At 37.4% G+C, this 24,662-nt stretch overlaps 1 protein-coding gene across 6 annotated transcripts in view; it reads left to right on the top strand.

The window, feature by feature from the left end:
- The window catches only part of lingo2 (leucine rich repeat and Ig domain containing 2), a 275,152-nt gene that overhangs the window by 210,701 nt on the left and 39,789 nt on the right, over positions 1-24,662 (top strand). The window contains exon 1 of one of the 6 annotated variants that reach the window (XM_082178212.1): positions 19,014-19,574. The exons of 4 other annotated variants lie outside the window; for them this stretch is intronic. In XM_082178212.1, coding sequence (XP_082034338.1) covers positions 19,539-19,574 — 36 coding nt within the window. In that variant the 5' untranslated portion in view covers positions 19,014-19,538. Of the gene's footprint in view, positions 1-19,013; positions 19,940-24,662 lie in introns of those variants that run through there. One more of the 6 variants, XM_082178211.1, reaches the window with a different exon arrangement.

Below are 24,662 nucleotides of genomic sequence, written 5' to 3'. Positions count from 1 at the left end.
CTGTCTGGTCTATCATGTTTCAGGTTATGTTGAGTGTTTATGCCTGAGCAGAGAGTGAGCTGGATGGTATTTCCTTGAGGATGTTCTGTGCTTTTTTTTCTGCAACGTTGTGTGTCTATGTTAAGGATGAGGTCATTGTTCTCTCCATAGTCAAGAATGTTGTTGACCAGCTCCCTGTAACCCGACTTATCCCCTCCTTTAATAAGGGCCAGAATAGTTGTATTGTCTGCGTACTTAATGATGGCAGTGTTGTCCTGGGTGGAGACACAGTCATAGGTATACAGGGTGTAGGGTGGAGAGACCCTGCTGTCCATCCTCACCTTATGTGGTCTATCAGTGAGAAATCCAGAATCCAGCTTCTCAATTAGCTTTCCTGGTCGGATGGTATTGAAGACAGAACTATAATCCAGGAAGAACAATTACATTGCAGTCCAGATGTTTTAGTGTATAATGTAAAGCTATGGCCACCGCACCGTTCTGTTGTTTAATTTTGTGATTTATGATGCAGTTGAAGCTCAAGGTCCCAAATCACGATCTTTCAATTTTCATTCAAGTTTAAGTTCATCATGCAGAGAATGTTAGGGCAAGGGTAGCACCTTTTATCTTAGAAAGGGCAGCTTAAAAATGTATATTATTTCGGGAACACTGGATTGATTGAAATGTAAATAATAATAATAATATGAACGGACGCTGGTTTGTCTTTATCTTCCATATCTCATGCATACCGTGTCACACTCTAAACAAGGCCATGCATTATTCAAATATTCCAAAGGTTCCAAGACTCGGAGAATCAACTTAAGTTTTAATTATGCAGAAGAATGTGATTACTCTTTACATAATTTGCACTCCCCAGACAGAAAACATCCATATTTAATATTGAGCCAAAGATAACCTTTTTGTTTTTGTTTGAAAGAAACTTGGTGCTCATGAAGAATGCATGGTGTGCAGATATTGACTCAATTGCCAGTGTTTGCATTCGATTACCTTGTTCACACTCTGTTTCCAGGGTATCCGCTAAACCAGTTCTGTGCTGTTGTAACTGTTTCAGACTGGTTTATTGGGGAATGCAAAGGTAAAACCGGAGAGGCCAAAAACGACCCTGGCTGGGTGAATTGTTTTAGATCCATTACATTACATTTAAATGTATGCATTAGGCAGAGGCTTTTATCCAGAGCAACTAACATGGAGGTATACAGCACATTCTTAAATTCTTGCATTTCTTGGGAACTCATCATTGCTTTGCTAGTGACACAATCTGCTGTTTGAGATTGGAAATATCAGTGTAATCAGAATAAACAAAACCAGTAAAACCAAGCTGTTGCAGATTCACACACAAGGAAGTGATCCATAAACTCTCATCATTTTACCAGGCTCCTGGTTGATTGAATGGGACAGTCTGCCGTGTAAAAGTGTAAAAAAAGAAAAAAGACAGACTGAATCCAGAAAGCCAGATATTTTGGCATTCTTATGTAAATCAATCTGTTTAATTGCAATTTTCTCTGTGTCCTGACTATGCAAGTCTGATGTTATACAAACCATAACTCCATGTATATATGATACTTTAAACCCTGATAGTCTCTGTGGTAAGTCACTTTGGATAAAAACGAAAGAAAAATTTATCAAATCTGTAAAAGGAAACCTTTCTCATTTGTTTCCACAGTTCTATGGTATATGGAATAATGCACAATAATGTAAACAAGCTTACATTGTGAAGTGTAATTAAAAAGTTTTTATTTTATTTTATTTAAAGTTAGGTAAGTATAGGCTAAGTGAGATTTGTGAAGCTTAACTAGTGCCATTAGCATTGACAGCTAGGCATTAGCAGGAACAGGGATGGACTGAACCGCCTAGAGGGTTTGTTTCCTCTGTGATTACTCCTCCTTGCAGAATTATTATGCAGAAGTTGCTTTACTGTTGCATCACAGTAACACATACAAAGCTCTGTAATAAGGGTGCTGGACAATCCTGATCTTATATTGAAGCTAATGATTTAAAATCAGGTTTCTGAACCGGTTCAAGAATCGTAAACAAAAACAAATTGTACATTTTCCCCTGCCATTGATGAAAATGTTCGTAATTTATGAGACACTGCTTCTATGCCATTGACAGAATTTTCTGTTTTTCCGGAACACAGTATAAGTTGCAATGGCAATTCGCTGGCATTAGCTTTTGGATCTCATGCAGGAGTTTTTCCAGGCATATGTAACTAACCGCTAAAGAACTATATTTAAGTGAAAATGACTGGCAGGTAATATCCAGCATTGTGTATTTTTTGAAACCAGCTAAATTGCAGGTTAGTGTAAAACCACTACTATTTAGGAAATGAAATATATACATATATATATATATATATATATATATATATATATATATATATATATATATATATATATATATATATATATATATATATATATATATATATAATGTGTGTATACTGTATATATATATATACACACTTGCACGTGTCATTATATTATTGACATCTTACCAAAATCAAGCTCAAATTGAGTTACGAGGTTTTTCACCAGTCAGAGATTCGTGTTTTGTCCGTCATTAGACGGCCGCATCTGAGGCAGCAGAACATCGCATTACTTTTTCATCAAAATGTAACTTACAGGTTACAAAGTTTATTCTATATGTGGGCACTCAGTTTTTCCTGTCGTTTTATACATTTGGCTAAAATCTTGTGTTATAAAAGATGAAGTACTATGCACTTTGGCTATGCGTATTGCCTATGACTAGATGAAATATCAGACTCTCTTCTCTGCTCCTCAAATACATAAAACATTAGCCTTTACAAACATCGTGTTTTTTGAGTAAAGATTCTGTACTTATTCAAAGAACAAGCAGAGACATCTCCAAAATGTGTGCAGCACTTCATCCACGATTGAGGCGGGTGGAGCTACTGGATGAGGATGGAGTTATTCAAGCTCTTTTTTCTAATTAAACCATTACAGTAATGTTACAGAAGGAACGCATGAACAGAACAATAAAACACTGATTCTGCTCGGAGTGAATTGATTGATTTCTCTCTTTGTTTTCTTTTTTTTCTTTTTTTAAGCCCGGGTTAAAATATAGAAGACTCTACCATGTAGGACATTGGTACTTTACTTTCTTTTTTGCTTTGTTTCTTAATTGTCTGTGTTAAATTAACTCAAATTGATAAGTTTAAAGTACTTGTCTTGAGCCTGAAATGTTAAACAATTGTGAGACACCCATAGAAATGTATTGTGTGTGTGTGTGTGTGTGTGTGTGTGTGTGTGTGTGTGTGTGTGTGTGTGTGTGTGTGTGTGTGTGTGTGTGTGTGTGTGTGTGTGTGTGTGTGTGTGTGTGTGTGTGTGTGTGTGTGTGTGTGTGTGTGTGTGTGTGTGTGTGTGTGGGTATCACAGACTGCATGGGCTCAGATTTCTCAGTCCATGATGTATTTCTTGCCTCAGGAAGTACTGAGTTCAATATATGTATCAGGAATCTATAATGATCTTGCACCCGTTTTAGGATTTCTGGTTTAAAGTCAGTGAGCACTTGCTCAAACCAAAACACCTTAGTCATACTCGGATCTCTTCTTTCCTGTACCGTTTGTTCCTCCACTATCTTGAAATACCTTCTTTTTAACCTCACAAGTCAAAATAATTTCTTTCTTTCTTTCTTTCTTTCTTTCTTTCTTTCTTTCTTTCTTTCTTTAACTCACTCTGCTTAACAAAAATTGCACAGTTTAAAAGTTTAGTGTACTTTAAGGTAGCTTGAAGTATCTGGTAAAATTCATAAAGTCATGAGGAAATGATCTGTTAGCATTCTCATTCATCTCAATGGCAGTTGTTCATCACAGGAAGTATTATTGTGATATTTTGTTCTAGCTTATCAAAAGAGCTTTTCTTAACCGTCTGGGGTCTGAGGTGTTTTTGTTAGTATTAAGCTTTTACAGTCGATTGCTAAACGAATACTAACTGAAATCACGAAGAAAACATTTGACCATTTTTAGCTTTGGTAAAATGCTCGCTACAGTATTGGTGTATGATTTACTTTGAAACAATATTCAATCCGAAATTGCTAGTAAATTTCACAATTAATTACAAAACAAGTAACATATTGAATTAAACATGAAATTTTGTTAAAGAAGGAGTGAAAAAAATATTCTTGTAACATGTAAACCAATAATCTTTGTTTTGTTTTAATTTATTTAGAAAAATATTTGTACAGTACCTAGAAAACATGTCTCAGATCATTTTTATATTATTTTTACTATTATATTATATTTATTTAATCATATTTTGAATTTGCTTTTATTTTCATATAATTTCAGTAATTGTGTTTTATACTTTTGTCATTCAGCTTTAATTCTGTTTAGCTGGTTATTTATTTCGGTTTTAGCTTTAATAATTGTACTAATTGCCGTCTAACCTTAAGTTACATTTATCTCTGTCAAAAAAAACAAACAAAAAAAAACCCCAGCTGGCTGCGTTTCAGGCAGAAAAGGACATATTTTGCATAGCAGTGTGTAAACCAAAAGCCAAAAAGAAAAATAAACCTCCCAATGCAGCGAGAACTTAGAAGAGAGGGTTGTAAAAATCGAAATCCTACTGCAGAATGACTCTTCACGTTTCAGCATAAAAGGCACTTGAGCTGGATTTTATGTGACTTTTGTGTCTGAGTGTGTGAGTGTGTGCGTGTATGCGGTGCAAAATAATTGAACCAGTAAATGCTCTTTCAAAAATAACACAGCCCCGGTCAGGTCATCGCTACTTGAGATAGCAGTCCAAAAAAAGTGCAACAGAAGAATAACAAAAACCACAGAGATAAAGAGGCAAAGACAGAGTCTGAGGACCGACAAAGGGTGACAGGCAGGCAGTTAGAAGGAGGAAAATGATGCTAAAACACTCAGGGGTGAATTCATTGAGAATTTATTGTGTATACTGATAACTTTTTATTGATTTATTGTGCATGTGTGTCTGCATTGTTTTAGAATCACTAAAGGTGTTATGCAGATCAGTTAACAGCACTAACACACCACAAATATCTACAATAATCCTAATCTGCATAGAAATTTGGCATGTGCAATATGAAAGTGACAAACGGTGAAGCATATTCCGGTCCAGACAGCACATGGTTGACTGTTGGAGGTTCATGATGGTTCTTAATACTGTGAATTTACCGTGATATTTTCAAATGACCCTGAGGAAAATGTTTAGCTCTGTACTGTATGTACTACACCAGCCAAAGGCACTTTTTATCTCTAGGACTTTTTCATTGAATTTTAAAGTTTTGCTTCATTATGAGAAAATGTAATAGTCACAAGTAGGTCTCGTTGTTGAGGACAAAACTGTCAGCCACCTCTAAAAAAAAACAGAACAATGCTGTTTGTCTGATCTTTTACAATGAACTTACTGATTTATAAAGAGGAGAACGTTTTATTTGTCTTCTAATTACAGAAACATCTGGTTTCATTTCTCAAATAATGATTTGTAATCTGATCAATTTACACGTTTCTGATTTTTTATAAATATGAAAATATTGGTGCAATGACTTGTTAGATGAGTGCTACTTTATTTAAACAGTGGTTCTGAGTGGAATATTGCATTTATACAACAATTCAGTGAATCATTGAATCATTTATTCAATTGAGTTTGCTCAAAAACCCTGATTCATTTAGGATGGAATCAAGGGTTTGCATTTCTAAACGAGTCAAAGAATCATTCAATGAACTGAATTGTTAAAAAATGCAGTTTCATTCAAGTGATTTTCTTTATGAGTGAGTCACTGAATCATTTATTCAAATGATTCATTCAAAAATATTGGTTAATTCAGGACTAAAATTTGCTTTTGCTTTTGTTTGAAACAATTTTTGTTGGCTGAGCAAAAACAGACAAAGTACTGTAAATGGCAATATTTTCTCAAATGAATACCAAATTTTCATTTATTGAACTGGTGCATATTTCCAAACATCAGTACATGTGTGACTACCTGCACACTTGGCCTGCATCGAAAAGATGATATCGCTTAACTAACAATTTAAACACAAGACTGCCTGTTGTTTTGTGTTTTTGCTCTGAGAATCGTTCCAAAAGCAGTCAAAACACAATCAAGTGCTGCGCTTTGACAAGCAACACACTGACAGGAATGCCATGAACACAGACAAGCGGAGAGATATGAACAGTGAAGCTTTCTGGGCTGTAATAAAAAACATCCACACTCTCTGAACTTCACTTGTTCAGTTCAATTTAAGAAGCTGAACTGACTGTAAATAATGTTATTTATCACAAGTTCTTTACTCAGCTATGATTCATTGCACTAACTAACTGAGAGCTATAACTGTTTAAAGTATCTTTTTGTTGACCTTATTAAATTGATTTAGCTTTGCCCTGTCTATAAATGTGGTAGTCTATTAAGAAGTTGAAAAGAAAACTCTCATTATTAGCTTTCACAAGAGTGTGGGTGGCAGCAGGAGAAAACCAGCAATCATTTATGCCAGAAATTTCTTAGAATATTGGCCAGTGATCATAATCAGCCTCAGTGTATACACTAAATACTATCAAGTGCTTGTGTATTTCTCAGAGGCGTATACCAGCATTTGATTGTCAATTTAACTATGTAAACGTCACATGAACAAAGAAGATCCTGTTTTATTCAGATCAGCTCACATCCGTGCAGTGTTTAAAAGCAGTCCTGCTTCATTACAGCACATTCCTCTTATTTATATTCCGCACTTCACCGAGTGCTGAATACATCCTGCCTATCACTAATAAATCAGCCATTGTTTCCTAGAGAGGGGATTAGACATGTATCAGAGGCTTATCGTTACAGATTTGTTTACCGGAACACTCCGGCAGCTTGACACTGGCTGATTTGAGCATTAGGGGACCATGCCCAATCTTAGCAAATGATCTCTAAACTCACGATTCAAATCGGCTTCTAATTTTGAAATCGAAACAGCGTCCTGCATGCCTGAGCGTGTATATGTGTAATCTGCAGAGCTAATCCTCTTGATAGGGACAAAATGTGCATCTGTTACTTCACTGTCTGTAACGTTAATGAAGAGCAGTTAGAGTAAGAGGAGTTTCTGAAATTGGGTCTTAATGAGTGTTTCTACAAAATATTTTCAAATGTTTGATTTAATTGCCTACCTTTCCATGACTGGGATGTGTTTGAGTTTTTGTAAACAATTAAAAGTCTGGCATATCATTAGAAATCAGTGCAGATCTGGGTCTTGGCAGCATGCGTCAAAGTCATGCTAAACTTGGATCCGTATATTTCTGGAAGTCTGGACTGCCTGGAGGGCCTCTCGAGGGTGTGTTCACACGCCTGGAAAAGCATTTCACTTCACACTTTCGCTGTCAGCATTTGTGAAATGTGTTCTGTGAGTGATGCTCTCATCAAAATTAATAGTGTACGCTTGTGCATGGGCTTATGAGAGAAAGGAGAAAGAGGTCATGATTTTAAACACATAGGCCAAGTAAGTCATAATCAGGCAAATGTGGAATCTGAGGCCAGTAGATTTCTATTGTTCAAACACCTGTTATCAGCAAATGACCCAATTGTTTTCTTCAAAGAAAAGCATTTAGGTTTTTTATCTTTATTTTCTGTATAGTAAAATAATTTTTACAAATTTCACCTTTTTATCCCCCTACTTCTCACGTATGTATATACATTAGCGTTCTACAGTCATTAGGGTCACATGATCCTTAAGAAGAAACATTTCTAAATATTCAAAATTTTATGCATCCTCCCTGTTTGTGATGATTATTTGTGTGTGGGGGGAAGGCAAGAGACCAAACGTCACCCGATATAATGCCAAAAGAAGTGATTTATTATACATGAGTGAAAATAAATATACAAGAGGTGAGAGGTAATAATGATAACTGATAAGTAAAAAAGAGAAAACAGTATATTTACAATATTTACTAAGCGACTCAAAATGAAAATAAACCAAATGAAAAGGGTGCCAAAAAAAAAAAAAACCAAAGCTAACTCATATATAATACTCTAAATTAAGTAGCAAACAAAAGTAAGGAAATCAAAAGCCTTCAGTGTTAACACGCACTAACTCAACTATCCAAAATACAAAACCTACAGTGTCTAATATATCAATGTCTCACAATGTATCTTACTTGTCCTCTTTCCCCCTGTATATGGAAAACAATCACCGTCTGAATGACAATAGATAGTAACAAAGTACTGATGAGATGCAAGATAAGACAAAACGGTACAAGTAAAGATACAGTAACAACAAACAGTAGCAAAAGGTTAGATCAAATAAGAGCAACAGTGAAAGCAAACAAAGTCAGAGTCAAAGACGACTGACATGTGTTCACTCCGGAGTGCTGTTTAAACTCTGGCGGGAGACTTGATTGGTAGCGGGTTTTCCTTTGAGGATCTCTGGACTCCAAAACTTGGCTTTGGATTTGGTCTTGAAGTCACAAGAATATAGTAATTAGACGTTATTAGTGGATAATTGTTGGATTCAAACTGGAGTAAAACCAGCTACTGACACACTACCCGTGCCCACAAAATTATTACGATTTAAATAGTCTCTGAGTAGATGAAATGCCCAAATAAATAATTGGCAGTCTAAAAAAATGTGTGATTTTTAGCCCTAATGTGCCCATAAAGTGTCAGACGCAGGCACTCCCACCCACACACATCTTTAACGGCTGCCTGGTCTCCATGTGAGAGCGAGGTATGGTCGTTTCCATTCTGTCAGTGAAGCGAGAAACGTGCCTCCTCAAGTAAAAATCAGTAATTAACAGCAACCTGCTCGTGTGCCACAGAAGGACCAGCGTCCTTGAGATGTCTGCGCTGTGTGTGTGAAGAAAGAGGGGAGGAAGGAGATGCTTATTAGCCGTTTCATTAGCGTGCTGCTAGCTTGCTCCCAGATGTTTCAGCTGTGATTAAGACCTGAATATGCTTTCTAGGACACATCCATGAAGTGCAGTTGAATAACATGTATGCAGAACAAAATGATCTCAATATTGGCTCTGCAGTATAGTTACGTTAATATCTCGATAAATGTTGAATGCCGAATCAGGTCAAGAAACTTTGTGAATCACCATGTGATGTGAAATTCTTTAGACATACTGTAGGCCCAAAATATGAATTACTGGAAATGAGCTGTATTTTTTTTTTTTTTTTTTTTTTTGACCCTTCTTACCCTAGTTAGATGCTCACAGTGCTCACTTTAGCCACACAAAGTCTATGTTGTTGCTAGACTGAAAACATAGAGACTACTTTATCATGTGTAGTACAGTAAGAAGATTAGACATGAACATTTCCCCCTACTTTTCTGAATGAATTTTTTAGCATAATGCTCAATTTCACCTCAAGAATTCAAGAAAAACTCATTAAAATTGGACATCTCATGAGAAACATAAATTTTCTGTGTTTACTCAGTGACAGAGACAGCATTAAAGAGATGCAGAATCACAGGAGAAACATAAAAAGGCCAAATTAATCACTTTATTCTAAACCGTATAAAAACAGGCCTGTCTTGGGGCTGTTTGTGCAGCGGAGAGGTTAGTCACAGCTGATGTGAAGTGGGAGCTCCCTGGGATGTTTATTTGGTTACTTCTTCATTTCTGTTATTTGTTTATTGTTTGAGTACCTACTGAGTTACCTCAAGCACTCTGAACATTCGTTCTCATCAGGCAAAACTAAGCAGTTTAACAGAAATGTATAATTAATCAGGCATGTTAGGTTCATTTTTCTTTTCTTTTCTTTTATCAATAACACATATCCAAACAACAGTGGCTGGTATACATTATTTAGGAAATTATTTTTGCTATTCTGATGAAATTACACACTTCACCTTTTAAAGGAATTAAATAAAGCTTTGAAACTTAATCTTCTTAAAGGGATCGTTCACCCAAAATTAAACGATTTTAATTTCGGGTGAAATTCACACACCAAACCCCCGTAAAAACTCCATGTTTGTGCTAGTTAACTCAACATTTAAGCATTTTCAGCTTATTTGGTGCTAATAGGTAAAAATACAAGAAGGTTCACAAACCATCCAAATAATTATGAAGTGCAGTGAAAAACCAACACATGCAGAGCCATATTTCATAATAACCACTGCAACTCTGATTCCTTGAACCCAAAAACCCAGAGTGCCGACCATAGAGGGTGGTTCTTACCTTCAGCTGTGCATTAGAGTATAGCTACTGAATGATTTATGGCGGGAAAGCAGCATAATGCTGTCATTTTTCACTGTCCCCCATCAACCATTTAGGAAATGCACAGTGGGCTTGAAGAGGCATCCTGTTGTAAAATGTGATCTGAATCACCTATATTTTTAATGATTGTGAGTAAATCCACATGTGATTTATGGGGTCCCACCGGCTACGAGAAGGTTGACAGGCAGGGGAAAAGTCTTGTGCTCCAGCCCGTCACTTACTGTATGTATGTGGGAACTCTCTCTACTGAGAGAACGTATGCATATATGCTAAGTGGGATTGCTGTGGGGAACGGATAATACATGAGGGGGTAAATGTGTCTCAAAATAATTTGTGCAAAAAAAAAAACCTTCTCCGTTCCACTCTAAACCACTTAACCCAGCAGTTAAATCTTTTCTAACACATGTGCACTGGGATTTTATAATAACTGAACACAAACTCAGCATATTAGTGTAATTTATTCCTGATCACAAGAATAAATTACATTTTAAAATATATTAAAATAGAAAACAATTATTTTAAACTGTAATAATATTTCATAATATTACTGCTTTCACTGTCTTTTATATTAAATAAATGAAAAATTATTTATATAAATCATAATTATTCCAAACTTTTGACCGGTAGTGTATTTATACAGCAGTTATGTCCAGTTTTCTCAAAGCTGAGACCAGATACTCACAGTATTTCAATGCGATGTATTACGTTGTCAGGTTCTGGACTAAGTGACAAAGGTTAAGGCTGTAACTCTTTGAAGAGTCGTAGAGAGAGAAATGGGGGCCGGGGTGGTACCTAAACAGTATCCGTACAGTTGCCATAGTGACTGGTGATTCCACTCCTCCATCCATCACCTGGTAGCAGCAGGCGAGCCACAAATAAGGAGCCACTCACTCCCATAATTCCACTGCACTACCTGACAGGCCGGAGATTTCCAATCTGCCTCAGGGACAGGGGAACAAATCCATTCCCCCTCTGTCAACCCATCCAGACAGAAAGAGCGAGGGAGTGGGAGACAGCGTACTGCATTTGGTCCCATAACTACTAGCTCAAAGGAGTGTGCACAGTATCAGAGGAGAGAGGAGAGCCAAAGAGCAAAAAGCTCTCAACTGAGTGCGGTTCAGGGTAAAAAGTTCATAAAGTCTACCTTAAAGGGATAGTTCTTCCAAAAAAGAAAATGTACACATTCACTCTCATGTTGTTCAAAAACCTGTATGATTTTCTTTCTTCTGTCAAACACAGAATGCTCTTTTCCATACAGTGAAGGTAAATGATGACCAGGGTCCAGCAAGCTCAAAAAATGACAACTGACTACGTAAGGGATAATGTAGAGCGAGGCGGTTGTTATAGCGAATACAACCCCGACAGGCTGATCAGGAATCAGCCAATAACAACCGCCTCACTCTACATTATCCCGCTTATTACATGGCTACCTACCAAATAAATCAATAATTTGACTCAAAATATTGATTTAAAAACGATTGTGCTTCCGCTAAAGAAAATAGTCTGTTCTGTTTCTAGAATCCTGCGTCCATAGCAACGGTGTGTTATACTTAGCAGCGGGCTGTTATCAAGAAATAACAGACCGCATTCTACATTGGAATTCAACCAAGCCATGTAATAAACATCTATAACAACTTAAATTGCAGCCTTTTGTGAGGAAATAATAGGAGGATGCAAGATGCAAGTAAAACTCAGTTTATTGTTGGTGGTCAGATGTAAAGACACAGGTCGGGGACAAACACTCAGGTGGCTGTTGAAGCAGGGACGAGATGGCGATCCGGTGGTGGTGCAGTGGTAAGCGTGCTCGAGTGAAACCCAGGAACCGTGGAACAGCCAGACGACACGAGGAACTGACGAAATCCAGACGACACGAAGAACTGACGAAATCCAGACGAGGAACCTTGTAGACGAGGCACGAACACAGGACACACACCGGGAAACAACCACAACGATCTGACAACATGAGAGTGAAGTTACTGGGCATATAAAGGAACCTGGGATTGATGACAGCTGGTGACACTAATTAACACAACGAGTAACCACACCCACACAATTACACTCACGCAGACACATCAGTGAGAGATAGCCGATTCATGAACCGTGACACCTTTAGAACACTGATTCAAAAGAGCTACTTTTATGATACTTTTTTAGTGTTTTTGTTAGGTTTAGAGTTTTAAGCTCCTGGTCACTATTCACTTTCATTGAATGGAAAAGAGCAACTTAAATCTCACAAACTTCTTTTGTGTTCGATGAAAGAAAATTATACGACATTATGGTTGGTAGATTATTTCTGTGAACCAATTTTTTTTTTTTTTTTTTGGGTTGGACATTAATTTAACCCTGCAAAATAAAGTAATTCATATAAATGAAAATGACACATGAAGTCACAACATAGTCTACTGAAATGTGCCATTACTGTGCAGATTTCCATTGAAAAACCACTGCAAAGTCTTTTTGTTTTCATTTCCTTGAAAGATCCGTGAAAACGGTTGCTCTAGGACGATTGCTAACAATGAGTAGAAAGCATTATTATACACCTGTCACTCAAAACACATTTCTGCCAGTAAATGGCCCAGGTATTCTCCCATATGCCATAATTGAAACACATTTGCATGCAGAACAATTATTCTGTTCTAGTGTCATGCCAGCCATGGGGTTTTAAGTGCTTCAATATAGAAAACATAAATACATTTCCTGTTTGATACCAGAGGTTCTATTCTAACATGCTGTATTTAATTACTGACTTCCAATTTAATTAATCTACTCTCTCTCTCTCTCTCTCTCGATTTTTTTTTTTAAATTAATGCAGAAAATAATTTTGGTATTCATTTTTAATCAGCAAAAATGTACAATAATCCTTATATCTCTTGGGATGCAGTCAGATACATTTTATGATAATACTGTGACAAGAAAAATCATTTCAACAGTTCCAATTAATAGTCTGTCCAGGATGTGCAAATATCTGTCTAAGACTTGGCATTGCTGAGATTTCAGCTCATGTAAATGACTGCAGACTTGACTCTGAATGGGATGGTGAAAGTGTGTGTGTGTGTGTGTGTGTGTGTGTGTGTGTGTGTGTGTGTGTGTGTGTGTGTGTGTGTGTGTGTGTGTGTGTGTGTGTGTGTGTGTGTGTGTGTGTGTGTGTGTGTGTGTGTGTGTGTGTGTGTGTGTGTGTGTGTGTGTGTGTGTGTGTTCCTGTGCTGTGTTGGACTGAAAGGATGATGGCATTTCAATCTCCTCAACCTTCATGAAAAGATATTCGTCCTTCGTCTTTTTTCTTTCTGCAGTCTCTCTCTTTTCTCTTTTTTGCGGTCTGATTGGCAGCTCTGGTACATAGAGTTGGGTCTGGTCTTTCAGTTGCCATGGAAACTGCCCTTTCTTCTGACTGCAACCACGCTTGTGGACCGCATCTCTGGCAACTCCGATACTCACTGCATATAAAGATTAATAAATAAACTGACTGAGAGAGAGAGAGAGAGAGGTGTGGGTGGGAGGGTGTAGATGTGTGCGTGTTTGTATGTATGAGTGCTGTGTTTGAGTTAGTATATGTACAAGTCTAAAACCAGTAAGAATCAAATACTAACTACATTAACCAGTAATGCTATACAGACTTAAAAAAACAAAACAATAACTTGCTGAAACTGTGCGATTCAAATGTTCCAAGAGTACTCAAAAGGAATATATGCTCAAAAGTTGAAAGTGCCATCATTTACTCCCCCTCATGTTTTTCCAAACCCATATGACTTTACTTCTTCTGTGAAACATAAAAGTGGAATCAGGCTCTTTTTCATAAAAATACAATAAATGGGGAATGCAGCTTTAAAACTTCCAAAACGATGCAGAAGCACCGTAAAAGTATCAAAGCAACCGTCCATATGACTTGTGCACTTTCTTAGTCTTATGAAGTCTTTTACTATAGCTTTGTGTAAACAATTTAATTTGTTATTCACCTCTTTGAGGTCTTCTTAAAGCAGACATGTTGTCAAAAATGTGAATTCTCTGTCTGGTTGCAAGCAAAGATCAGCGCCAGCACTACATTTGAAAGATCATAAGCCACCGTTGGCAGAAAGCCTGATCATGTAATATGCACTGCTACTTTCCATTCATCAACTTCCAAATGACCAGGCAAAATCTATATGAGGTTAGAATCTATTACAAGTGATTCATTGTCAATGCTCTGGAATTTTTGATAAGGTTCAAAATCTAGTAAAATCATTATAACCCGAAATGCAATGGAGATACACAGAAATGTTCAGCTTCGGTTACATTTTGAGGTTCTAAAGGGTCCAGAATGCCAGTTAAGGCCTCATCTAATAAACATGTCAAGCCTTTGAGACCATGAACTAAATATAATATGAATGTTATGTTTTTGTTTTTTACAATCATCATAAAAAAAAAGAACAAAATTCTTCTTCAATAACAATGAAACATTAAAAATACTTAAAATATAAATATATAGGGAATACAGCAAAGGTTTAGTGATCTAAAGGGAAGCTACACCAAACATCTAAAGGCATAGTGGAGCAGAAACTAAAATCGTGTCATTTTGCTCATGTCTTTCCAAATCCGTTTGATTTTCTTTCTTCTGTGGAACACAAAACAAGACACAAAACATTTTAAATAATACAATGATCACTCTTTTCTATGCAATTACTGTTGATGTGGATTGAAGCTTTCAAATGTGAATCAACCTTTTGTGTTATGCAAAAAGGTTGTTTCTTTACATTAGAAAAACAAAATCTTAAAGTTTGGGGTCGGTAAGATTTTTTTAATGTTTTTGAAAGAAGTTTCTTATGCTCACCAAGGCTATGTTTATTTGAGTAAAAAATACAGAAAAAAACATCAATATTGCAAAATATTATTACAGTTTAAAAGAACAATTTTGTATTTTAATATATTCTGGGTTTTTTGGTGTTTTTTTTATGATGCTAATCAGTGTCACATGATTCTTCAGAAATCATTCTAATTTGCTGATTGGTGTTCAAGAAACATTTCTTATTATTATCGATGTTGAAAGCTGCTGTGCTGCTTAGTATTTTTGTGGATGCATTTTTCAGGGATCTTTGAATAGAAAGTTTAAAAGAACAGCATTTATTTTCAACACTGATAATGTCTTTACTGTCCATTTTTATCAATTTAATGCATCCTTGCTGAATAAAAGGATTTATTTTTTATTTTTTATTTTTTTATTATAATCTTACTGACTCCCAGCTTCACAGTGGTGTATTTTAGACATTGAGAAAAATATACAGGATTTCTGTTCAGTTTATACCAGGGGTTTACTGATGGCAGGAGTCCACATATGTACTTGTGTGTGTGTGTTTGTTTATTTAACCACACTCTGAGGCAAGTCTGTGCAAAATCAAGTGAGCCAGTGCAAGGCAAAGGCTTCATCATCTCGCCGTGTCAAGGGGTTTAGTGTATCACAATGTCCCACCACTGGCCTTACTTGCTCCTCGACTTGAGCTTCTCAAAAACTTATTTTACAGAGAGTGGAGAAGCAGAAGAAAGAAGCAGAGGGATTTAAAGAGTGAGCATTAGAGAGTGAGTGCCAGTGAAAGGCTCAGATGCCTCATCGAGGCCCAGTAGTGTGGCCTTTGACTGTCAAAAGCACATCCACACATAAACTGTGTGCTGCACGGGGGGAGAACGAGGAAGTCAAGAGATAAGAAAGGGAAACCTCTCTGTCTCACTTTTGATTTTCCATGGCATGTTTTTTATAAGCTCTCCTCTCCTTTCTCCTCCCCACTGTCCTCTCCTTAGATACTCTAGCATGCTGTCACAAAATTACAGGTTTAAAGTTGCCAGAATCTAGCAGGAAACCAAAGCTGTGCCATTATAGCTTTCAACAGGCACCTCTGGTTCACGGTGACGCCAAACACGCCATTGGTTTTACTTTACTTTAACATCATAAAGACTGTCTGAAGAGTCTTATGCCCGGTACACATTATATGATTTTGGGCTGTCCCATATACGAAAGATGACCAATCGTGGCGATTTTTGTGGTCGTGGCTCCTAAATGGTGGTCCTACATCGTACATTGAGAAATGTTCAAAGATGGCCGTTGTCACGGTCTTGCGACCAAAGAATTGCCTGCGATAATTTTCTGATGGTGTCAGAAATTTACCATGATCATCTCAAAATGTCTTTGCCCCGACCCACGTCTACTGATTAGCCAATAAAAATGCAAGATGAAATGGCATATTGCTCAACACGACATAGCGCTAAAACTTACCTCAAGCTCCATTTGCAAAATGTACATGCCAAGTTTTCCTCTTTTCCCTAGCCATGACTGCGTCCATATTCTCTTCTTTCGCTTCATCCTCTTTTTTCAGCACACAGTAAAACCACAATTGCCAATGTGCGACTCATCTTGCTCTATTGGTTAACCACTAGCGCATACTTATGACATTTTATTCTTCTATACTAACTTGCGTCGTAGCCTACGATTCAGGTGTCATCATCGCACAGTCTACATTCATGTCAAACCCAAGTTTATTAGATCAATGTTGTACAGTGTGATTTTCATGTCTGCTACTATTTCATGTCTACTACCTCCCACTGCTACTTATACCAATGACAAAAATAAGCGCAGTTATTATAACAAAATATGTGGGAGAGCGTTGCAGTAGTGACGATATTGTATTGCAATTGGTAGCACATTAATATCAAATTAAAACCAGTTATCACATCATTTGTAATTGAAAGGGTTTAATGACAATATCTGGTTATGGCTATTAAAATAGTTACAAAATAGATGTATGAGTTTATAAAAACGTATACCATTAATCGTACCCAGCGTTTATGTTGAATGTTATCTGAGAGATAGGAAGAGAGAGAGAACTTTAGAAAAGAGAAGAGAGAGCGAGCCAGTCCAGGAGGAGAGCCCCAAGACTAGAGCTAGAGAGCCAGAGCAACAGTTACACTCTTCTTTTATCCCTTCTTTGACCATGTAACTGAAACCCAAATGTGAGACATTCAAACGGACCAATCAGAAGATTACAGATTCCCCCACCGTACTAAAGGAGTGACAATTATCATACCCTCACACACATCAGGCCTTGATCACTATCAGAACCTCTATACCTTTAGGAATTCCAAAATGCCCTTGGAGGGGGTTGAAACAAATCAAAGGTCTTTGTTGATTTTCATCCTTACACCATCTTATCCTAAATTTATGTGTCAAACTCATGACCTTGTTGTTGCTTTGCCTATCTGAACTATGCACGAGTATATGATTTGCTGCACTTTTTTCGGGTTGTATTTAGCATATTTCTTCGCAACAGACCTACAATTTTTTTTGGGTTGTGACCTAAAATGATTGTTTTAATGAAATGAGTGAACAGCATTTTATTTTTTTATTTTTTTATTGTATTTAGCATGTTTGATGTTGCTGGTGAAAGGCCACAGACAGCGCTAACATAACTTGAAAGGGGATATCTAATCACCTCTTCAGAGAGAAAAGTCCTAAAAAACATTCAAGTATCCGATGCGCTGGGCGTTTTATCTTTACACAATGTTCTGGTAATGCAGAGGATTGCGCTTTACTTGTGGGTGCGTATGTGTGCTTTGCTTTGAAGGGTAAGGATCAAACTCTGACTGCAGAGGAGGCACAGTCTGTGCCCCATTAATGTTTCATTAACGCAGACTGCTGTGTGTGTGCGTGCGTGTGCGCACGCGCTTGTTTGGGCAATGTGAGAGAGGAGAGAATGTGCAAAGCAAGTGGAGACTTCAAGGATGCAAAGAAAGAATAAAAGGACCTCTGGAGAATGAGATGGTAAAAAAAAAAAAAAAAAAGGTCCAATGAGGGAGAGGCCAAGATGAGGGAGGAGAAATTACATGTGAGAGAGAAGAGAAGAGAAGAGAAGAGAAGAGAAGAGAAGAGAAGAGTAGAGTAAGTAAAAGAAAAGATGTGTGTGGGAGTGCGGGAAGACGTGATGATTGGCAAGAAACCAGACAATAGAGGGAGAAAAAAAAGGTGAGGGGAGAGAAGGAGAACGTTTCTCGCTCCATAAAAATCAGCACACATCATTGTTTTCCAATGTGCGCACTGAGATAATGTACAACCAATAGATTTGAGGCAAAAAAGGTTTTGGAACAACATGAAAGAGAGTAAATGATGACATTATTTTCATTTTTCGTGAGCTCTTTGTCCTCGCAGGTTTGAGATCAAAGTTCTCATTCTATTTTCCTCTTCTTTTTTTTTTCCGATTTTCTCCAAAGGTTACCAAACCCTTAAGAGCAAGAGTGGGTAGGTGTAAATTATTGCTACTGAGCAGGTGTGTATGCCTATAGAGGTGTAAGAAAGACTTCCACTTGATCTTCTGTTTGTCTTTTATATTTCATTTTCACTCAGCTGGCAAAAAAACGTGCAGGGGATGGGAGGGGGTCTGGACCCCTGCTAGAGATTTTGTGAAAGTCAGACACAAGAGGAAATTGAAACTGATTGCAAGATAACTGGTCATGCCTTTCACGAATGGCATGATATTGTTTGAGAGATGAAATCCTATGACATATGATGTAGGAGGGGGTATTTTGCCACCAGAATTTTGTGCCAAGGCCTGAGTCATAACCTCCACCCACACATCCTGCACTCCACCAACATATATGAGGGAAGCACTACGCTATGAAAATAATATTTACAGGTGTTCATACAGCAGCTCTAGCACTATACAGTAATATTTGGAAGGTATTTAACACACCCTTGAACTGCAATATTTATCAAAACCCAAAGCTTTTGACATGATGCACTTCAGCTAGAGACTGCAAACAGTCTCTTATATACCTCAGACTCCTACAGATCATTTTTTTATCTATCCAAATTCCTATCAAATCTATCCAAATTCTATCCAGATGACTTATACTGATAAAAATGAAGAAAATATCAAAAGCCATCAAGATAAACATTAAAATTTACATATTTTTAGGGGATATTGGGGCTAGTGTCAACACTCCAAGCTTTGAGTCCACCCATAAAAGAATTTGTATGTGAGATTTTAAGGGCCTTGACACACCAAGCTGTTGTGTAATCTGAAAAGTAATCTGATCACTGCAACAGAAAGAAAGAAATACTGAAGGTGTGCCTTCGGCCAATGTTGGCCGTGAGTGAATCTCTGTCAGGGTTAGTTTTTGCGGTGTGCTTCACATGTCGGCTCTAGTCGGGCTCAGCATGTTGAACTAATCGGTGAGAGAGATCGCTCTGATTAGCTGTTCAGTTTAGCGAACGAGTCAGTGATCGAGAATAAAAGCGAAAGTGATGAAAGCGAGCAAAGTCACGATGGCACAGACAGAAGGCTGTTTTAGTTTAACTTCATCTTACCTGAGCATTCCAGTACGTGAATGTTTGCATAACAACATGAGCCGCCTGGAATGAAGAAAGTGATCAGCATGATTGATATTCAAATGGTAAGCAAGCGCTGCTTTGTTTACGGTTTGTATATCTACAGTCTTTGTTACATTTTCTCTTTTTGACTGCCGAATATAAACTATTGAAACCTGCTGATATAGACAGTTATTTCCGTACACACAGGTGCAGAACGCACATGCTCGTTGGCAGCCAGCTGTAGTCTTTACTGTGTGTTTAAGCACAGCTTTTTGTCGCAGCCAACGTGAGGCAGCAAAGCAGACTGTAGTTCTTTGATGTCAGCTTGGTGTGTCACCACCTATTAACTCTTTCCCCTGCCATTGACGGAAATTTCTGTCATTTATGAGACAACGATCACCCGTCATTGATGGATATTCTTGGCTTTCCATGTTTTCACTGTTATATGGTAAGGCGCTATTACACATCATCTGAAAGAGTACTGAATGTTCTGATCAAAAGACATGTGAAGAAGCAGCAGAAACGAGCAATAGCAAGCAGATGCATATGTAAAATAACACACGATCATCAACATTTAATAACATATAAATCAAAACTGCCTAATGTTACCGAAAGAAATGTCGACCCAGGATGAGATATAGAACTGTGAAGATTTAGGAGTGGTGATGGACTCGATTTACTCCATATGTTTTGATCATTGTTCTGAATCCCAATCTAGATTTAATGTGTGACAAAAACAGATTTTTCTTAGCTTCTTGCTCAAAATGTTGCTTTTTTAAAATTAAACTTTACGCACATGTACAATTATTTACAGGCTATCTTTGGCCGTAAGACCGTGACAACGGCCATCTTTGAACCTCTCTCAATGTACGACGTAGGATCACCATTTAGGAGTTTGGTCATCATCGGTCATCTTTCGTATGGGACAGTCCAAAATTGGCCCGGTCTCTCTTATACCTATAAGTGATACAATTACAAATATTTCTCAAAATTTTACAATTCAAAAGGTTATTACTTTAGTACTGACTGAAGTATTAATGAATAAATACACAGCAGATAATTCTCAAAATGTTGAATATAAAAATAGGTAAGAGCTGACAGGTAAAAGCCCCTTTATCAAAGACAACAGCTGATGTCCTTTTATAGCCTGCAGTAAGACAGCAAATCATATTGAAGAAATGTCATAAGTAATCTGATCACTGCAACAGAAAGAAATACTGAAGGTGTGCAATCTTCTTCCATCCTTAATGCAGCCACATTACCACAGGATCTCCAGGAAAACAGGAATCAGTGATGTGTCAGAAATTACCCTCTATGCAAATGGGAACAGCCTGCAAGCAACTGTTCACCTTGTCAGCACAGTTAAAAATGTCAGGAGAGACATTTTTGGCAGATATTTAGTAGTTGGATAGTTATATCAATAATGCATATATAATATTTAGGAGAAATGTCTAGACTGAGGCTGAGATAGCATGTTACATCATGACATTTAAAACAATCAGAATACTATTGTTGTTTTGAAAGTGAATGAAACTTTATTGGAGCTTTGAAGCTGATGTCTCAGATCCTGACAGTCAGAATCTTCACCCATTACCAGACTTAATTTCCCAGAAGTCACACTCACAAACGTAGCAGAACATTCTATACATTCTAGGGCTGTCAAAATTGCTCAAAAATGACGTTCGAATATTCCCTCTAAAAAACACACGAATATTCGAACTATTCGAACATCTGGTTGCGCATTTTTTCAATGACGAGCATTACGTCAATAACAGGACAAATTAATACAAAGAGACATACATAACTTGTATAGGTAGTTAATTTAAGTTTAAACATATTTGACAATGTATTACCAACACAAAACCAAGTAAATAAACTAATGGCCAAGACCGCAGACCTCAGTCTCGCTCACTCGCAGGCACTCTCTCTCTCTCTCTCTCGCGCCCTCGCGCTCACGCTCTCTCTGCTCATAACGGTAAAATGAACAACAATAAGCACATGTTGAGTGCTGATCAAGAGTTTTGTGCAAGCAATTTAAGGTCGCGACTCTTGCCCCAAATATAGCAGGCTTCATTCAGTGATTGAAACAAATGTATTAACATTAATTGAAGTTTTACAGTATAGAACCGACATTGAACGCTCCGAGCGAGCTGTGGTAAACATGGAACTTTTCTGTTAACTTTAAATAAAATGAGGCACACAATTCCGAGAAATGTGACAACAAAGAACTTTTACCCTGAGGTTCATAAAAAAGAAAGTGCTATTAAAAAAGAAAAAGGCTACTTACATTATTGGTGCTTGTATTAAAAAAGGAAAAACTGACTGCAATTTATTCCATTGTCTTTTAGTGCACTGTCAACTTTCAGCAGTGACGCTGTGCTAGACAGTGCGACTCGTGTGACCTGTCCCTCAAGTCTTGTTTATACTCGATGCGTCCGCACGAGCGCGAATCGCCCCCTATCGTTTCAAAGAATAGTACAACGGCGAGCGCGTTGAGTATAAACGCCTCGTCCGTTTGGGGGAGTCTGCGGAGACTCGCGCTGCGGAGACAGGCGAAAGTATAAACAAGGCTTCAGGCAGCGCGCGCGCCCACTCGCAAAGCAGACAGCCGCGCCTCTGCTTCCGCGGGCGTGTTTTTCCATATTCGAAATTCACATTCGAATATTAATTTTCACGTTCGAATTTCTGTTTTTTAAAACTATTCGAATATATATTCGAATTTAGAATATTCGTTGACAGCCCTAATACATTCCCTCTGTAATCATCAAACACAGCTGCGCTATAGACTCTGCAGTGTGGTGTATGGGCATCTTTATGAGGCGACTGGTTTTAGCTCTTTAGGTCTGCGTAGATGGTTCCACTGGCATATTTTTTATTTACAAAGCTATTAACGGTAATTTCATCCTTACTAGTCTGTTGACCTGGAATCATTCCATTTACAATCTCCGCTCCGTTAACATTCTGGCTCTAAATATCCCACGTATAAAAACTGAATTTGGTTTTAGTTATGCTGCTCCTTGGTGTTGGAATTTGCTCCAAAAAGTTTTGAAGCTTTCTGTTTTTATCCCACTTGAACTTTGTAAACAATTACTTAAATGTTCCAAATTTGAACAATGCACATGTTTTCAATGACCCCTTTATGTCATTCTTAAATTGTTTTACATGTACTGTAAATCTGTTTTGTTTGTTGTGTCTGTTTCGGTGATTCTGTGTAACTTTTGTAATTGTTGCCCCAGGGCTCCCTTGTAAAAGAGATTTGAATATCTCAATGGGACATCACCTGGTAAAATAAAGGATAAATAAAAAATAAATAATGGATTTCAGACTATGGGCTTGAGAGTGAGACTACACAATTGGTTCTGCAATACAGTGCATGTAATATGGTATGAATTAAGATTTTAATTTGTAGGTGAGATTGTGTGTATGAAAGGGAGAACAACTCGGTACTTTTCAATCAATCAGACGAACGGGGTCTAGAATATTCAATGTCACAAGTCATTGGTTTGAATTTGAAACCATCAGAGTGCTTCCAGAGTAAAGGACTCACCTCAACATGAATCAGTTTGGTTCCTTCAAACGGCATTCAGCCATTTTTGCTCTTCGACCTTCCCAGTTGTATGGGAAATAGGCCGAACAGAAATTAGTGGAAACCCTTTTGAAATGTTCACTCTTCTGCTTTTCATGTCAAAAGCCCTATTCGCACGGGATTAGTATTACCGAGGGACCTCCGGTAATTTGTAATAATCGCAGAGGTCGTCTGTGATTTTTATCCCGTGCGAATCTGCCATGTCTGTAAAAATGTCTGTAAAAATTCCCCCGAAAATTACCTACCGTATTTCGGCCAACACAGGGGTCCTCTGATAATACCAGTCCCGTGCGAATCCCCATGTCTGTGATTTGGGCTGTTTTTCTGTGAGCCTATCGTTTCCTAAAGAACGTAATAACCATTATGGGCCGTTTATTTTACATCTGTATTAAAACTATATTAACAATAAAATCTCTCAATGTGCTCTACTCCAATCCGATTATAGTTTTTCTCCAATAAAAACTATGAAGTGCTGCAAAAGAGAAAACAAACTACAGTAAAGATGTGATCCAGAAGCTCAACTCGGACCGTTGTCATGAAAACGTCAAATTAAGTATTTTGGCACAACATGGAAGCTCTTTTGGAAAGTTTGGACGCTTTTTGTGGTAGTGTAATTTAGTAGTCTGTATCGTGGAGCATTTCTTTGTCTCACACGGCCTCTAAAGACGTCCATCCTGTAAGTATTTCAAGAAATCAAAGTGTGAAAGAGTAAAAATGATATAAAATGAAATAAACCAATTAAAATGAATAGAAAAACAAGCCTATCGTGACGTTTCGGTATTTATAATACCTTCTTCAGGCAGGCTTGTTGTAAATATGGACAAAGAATAAAAGAAAAAGAAGATATATTATATATTTATACAATAATATCATATTCTATAATATATATCATATATTTCTCTAATAAATTGGTTTTAAATAAGTTCTTTTTTTTGAATTGCAATACTGCAGCGCGATCTTCGTTTCAGCACGTTCAGCTAGTGAAGTGTGAATGGGTGGGCGCACGCTGTAAAGTCCGTAAACTCGAGGGAATTACGAACATTTATTTGCCCGTGTGAATGAGCCACCAAAAATACAGACGTCAGGGGGTAATTTCATAATTACAGAGGTCCAGGGGTAATACTAATCCCGTGCGAATAGGGCTAAAGACAACTTACAATAATTTATCAACACACATTCAGGCTACTGATAACTAGCTGTACCCCCAAATATTCTTTGAGGGTTTTAGGGGGAAACATTGGTCTTTGTGATCTGTGTGATTGTTTGAGTATATTGTCCAACACAGTTTAATGAGAAAGGATTCATTGAAATAGTTTTTCTCTGGATTTTCAGTCAAAACGTACATGGACACGCATACATTAAATGCTAGTAAAGTGTTTACATAGAGAGCGAAATTGTGGTAATGGGCAAAACCTACAAACCTTGTGTGCCAAACAGGTTTAAATCAAAAAAAAAAAAAATTATTATCTTTATCCGAACACCGTTTAAAGCATTCACTGCACATGATCTTGCTCGTAGCAGAGATATTGTATAAGATTATTTTCTACATGATTGTTTAACAGCTCTATGGAATACTTGGATTGAT

This window comes from Leuciscus leuciscus (assembly GCF_965113295.1).
Source record: "Leuciscus leuciscus genome assembly, chromosome: 8".
NCBI classification, from domain to species: Eukaryota; Metazoa; Chordata; class Actinopteri; order Cypriniformes; family Leuciscidae; genus Leuciscus; species Leuciscus leuciscus.
Note: the sequence above shows the minus strand (reverse complement) of the source record. Positions and strands in the feature narration are given on the sequence as shown.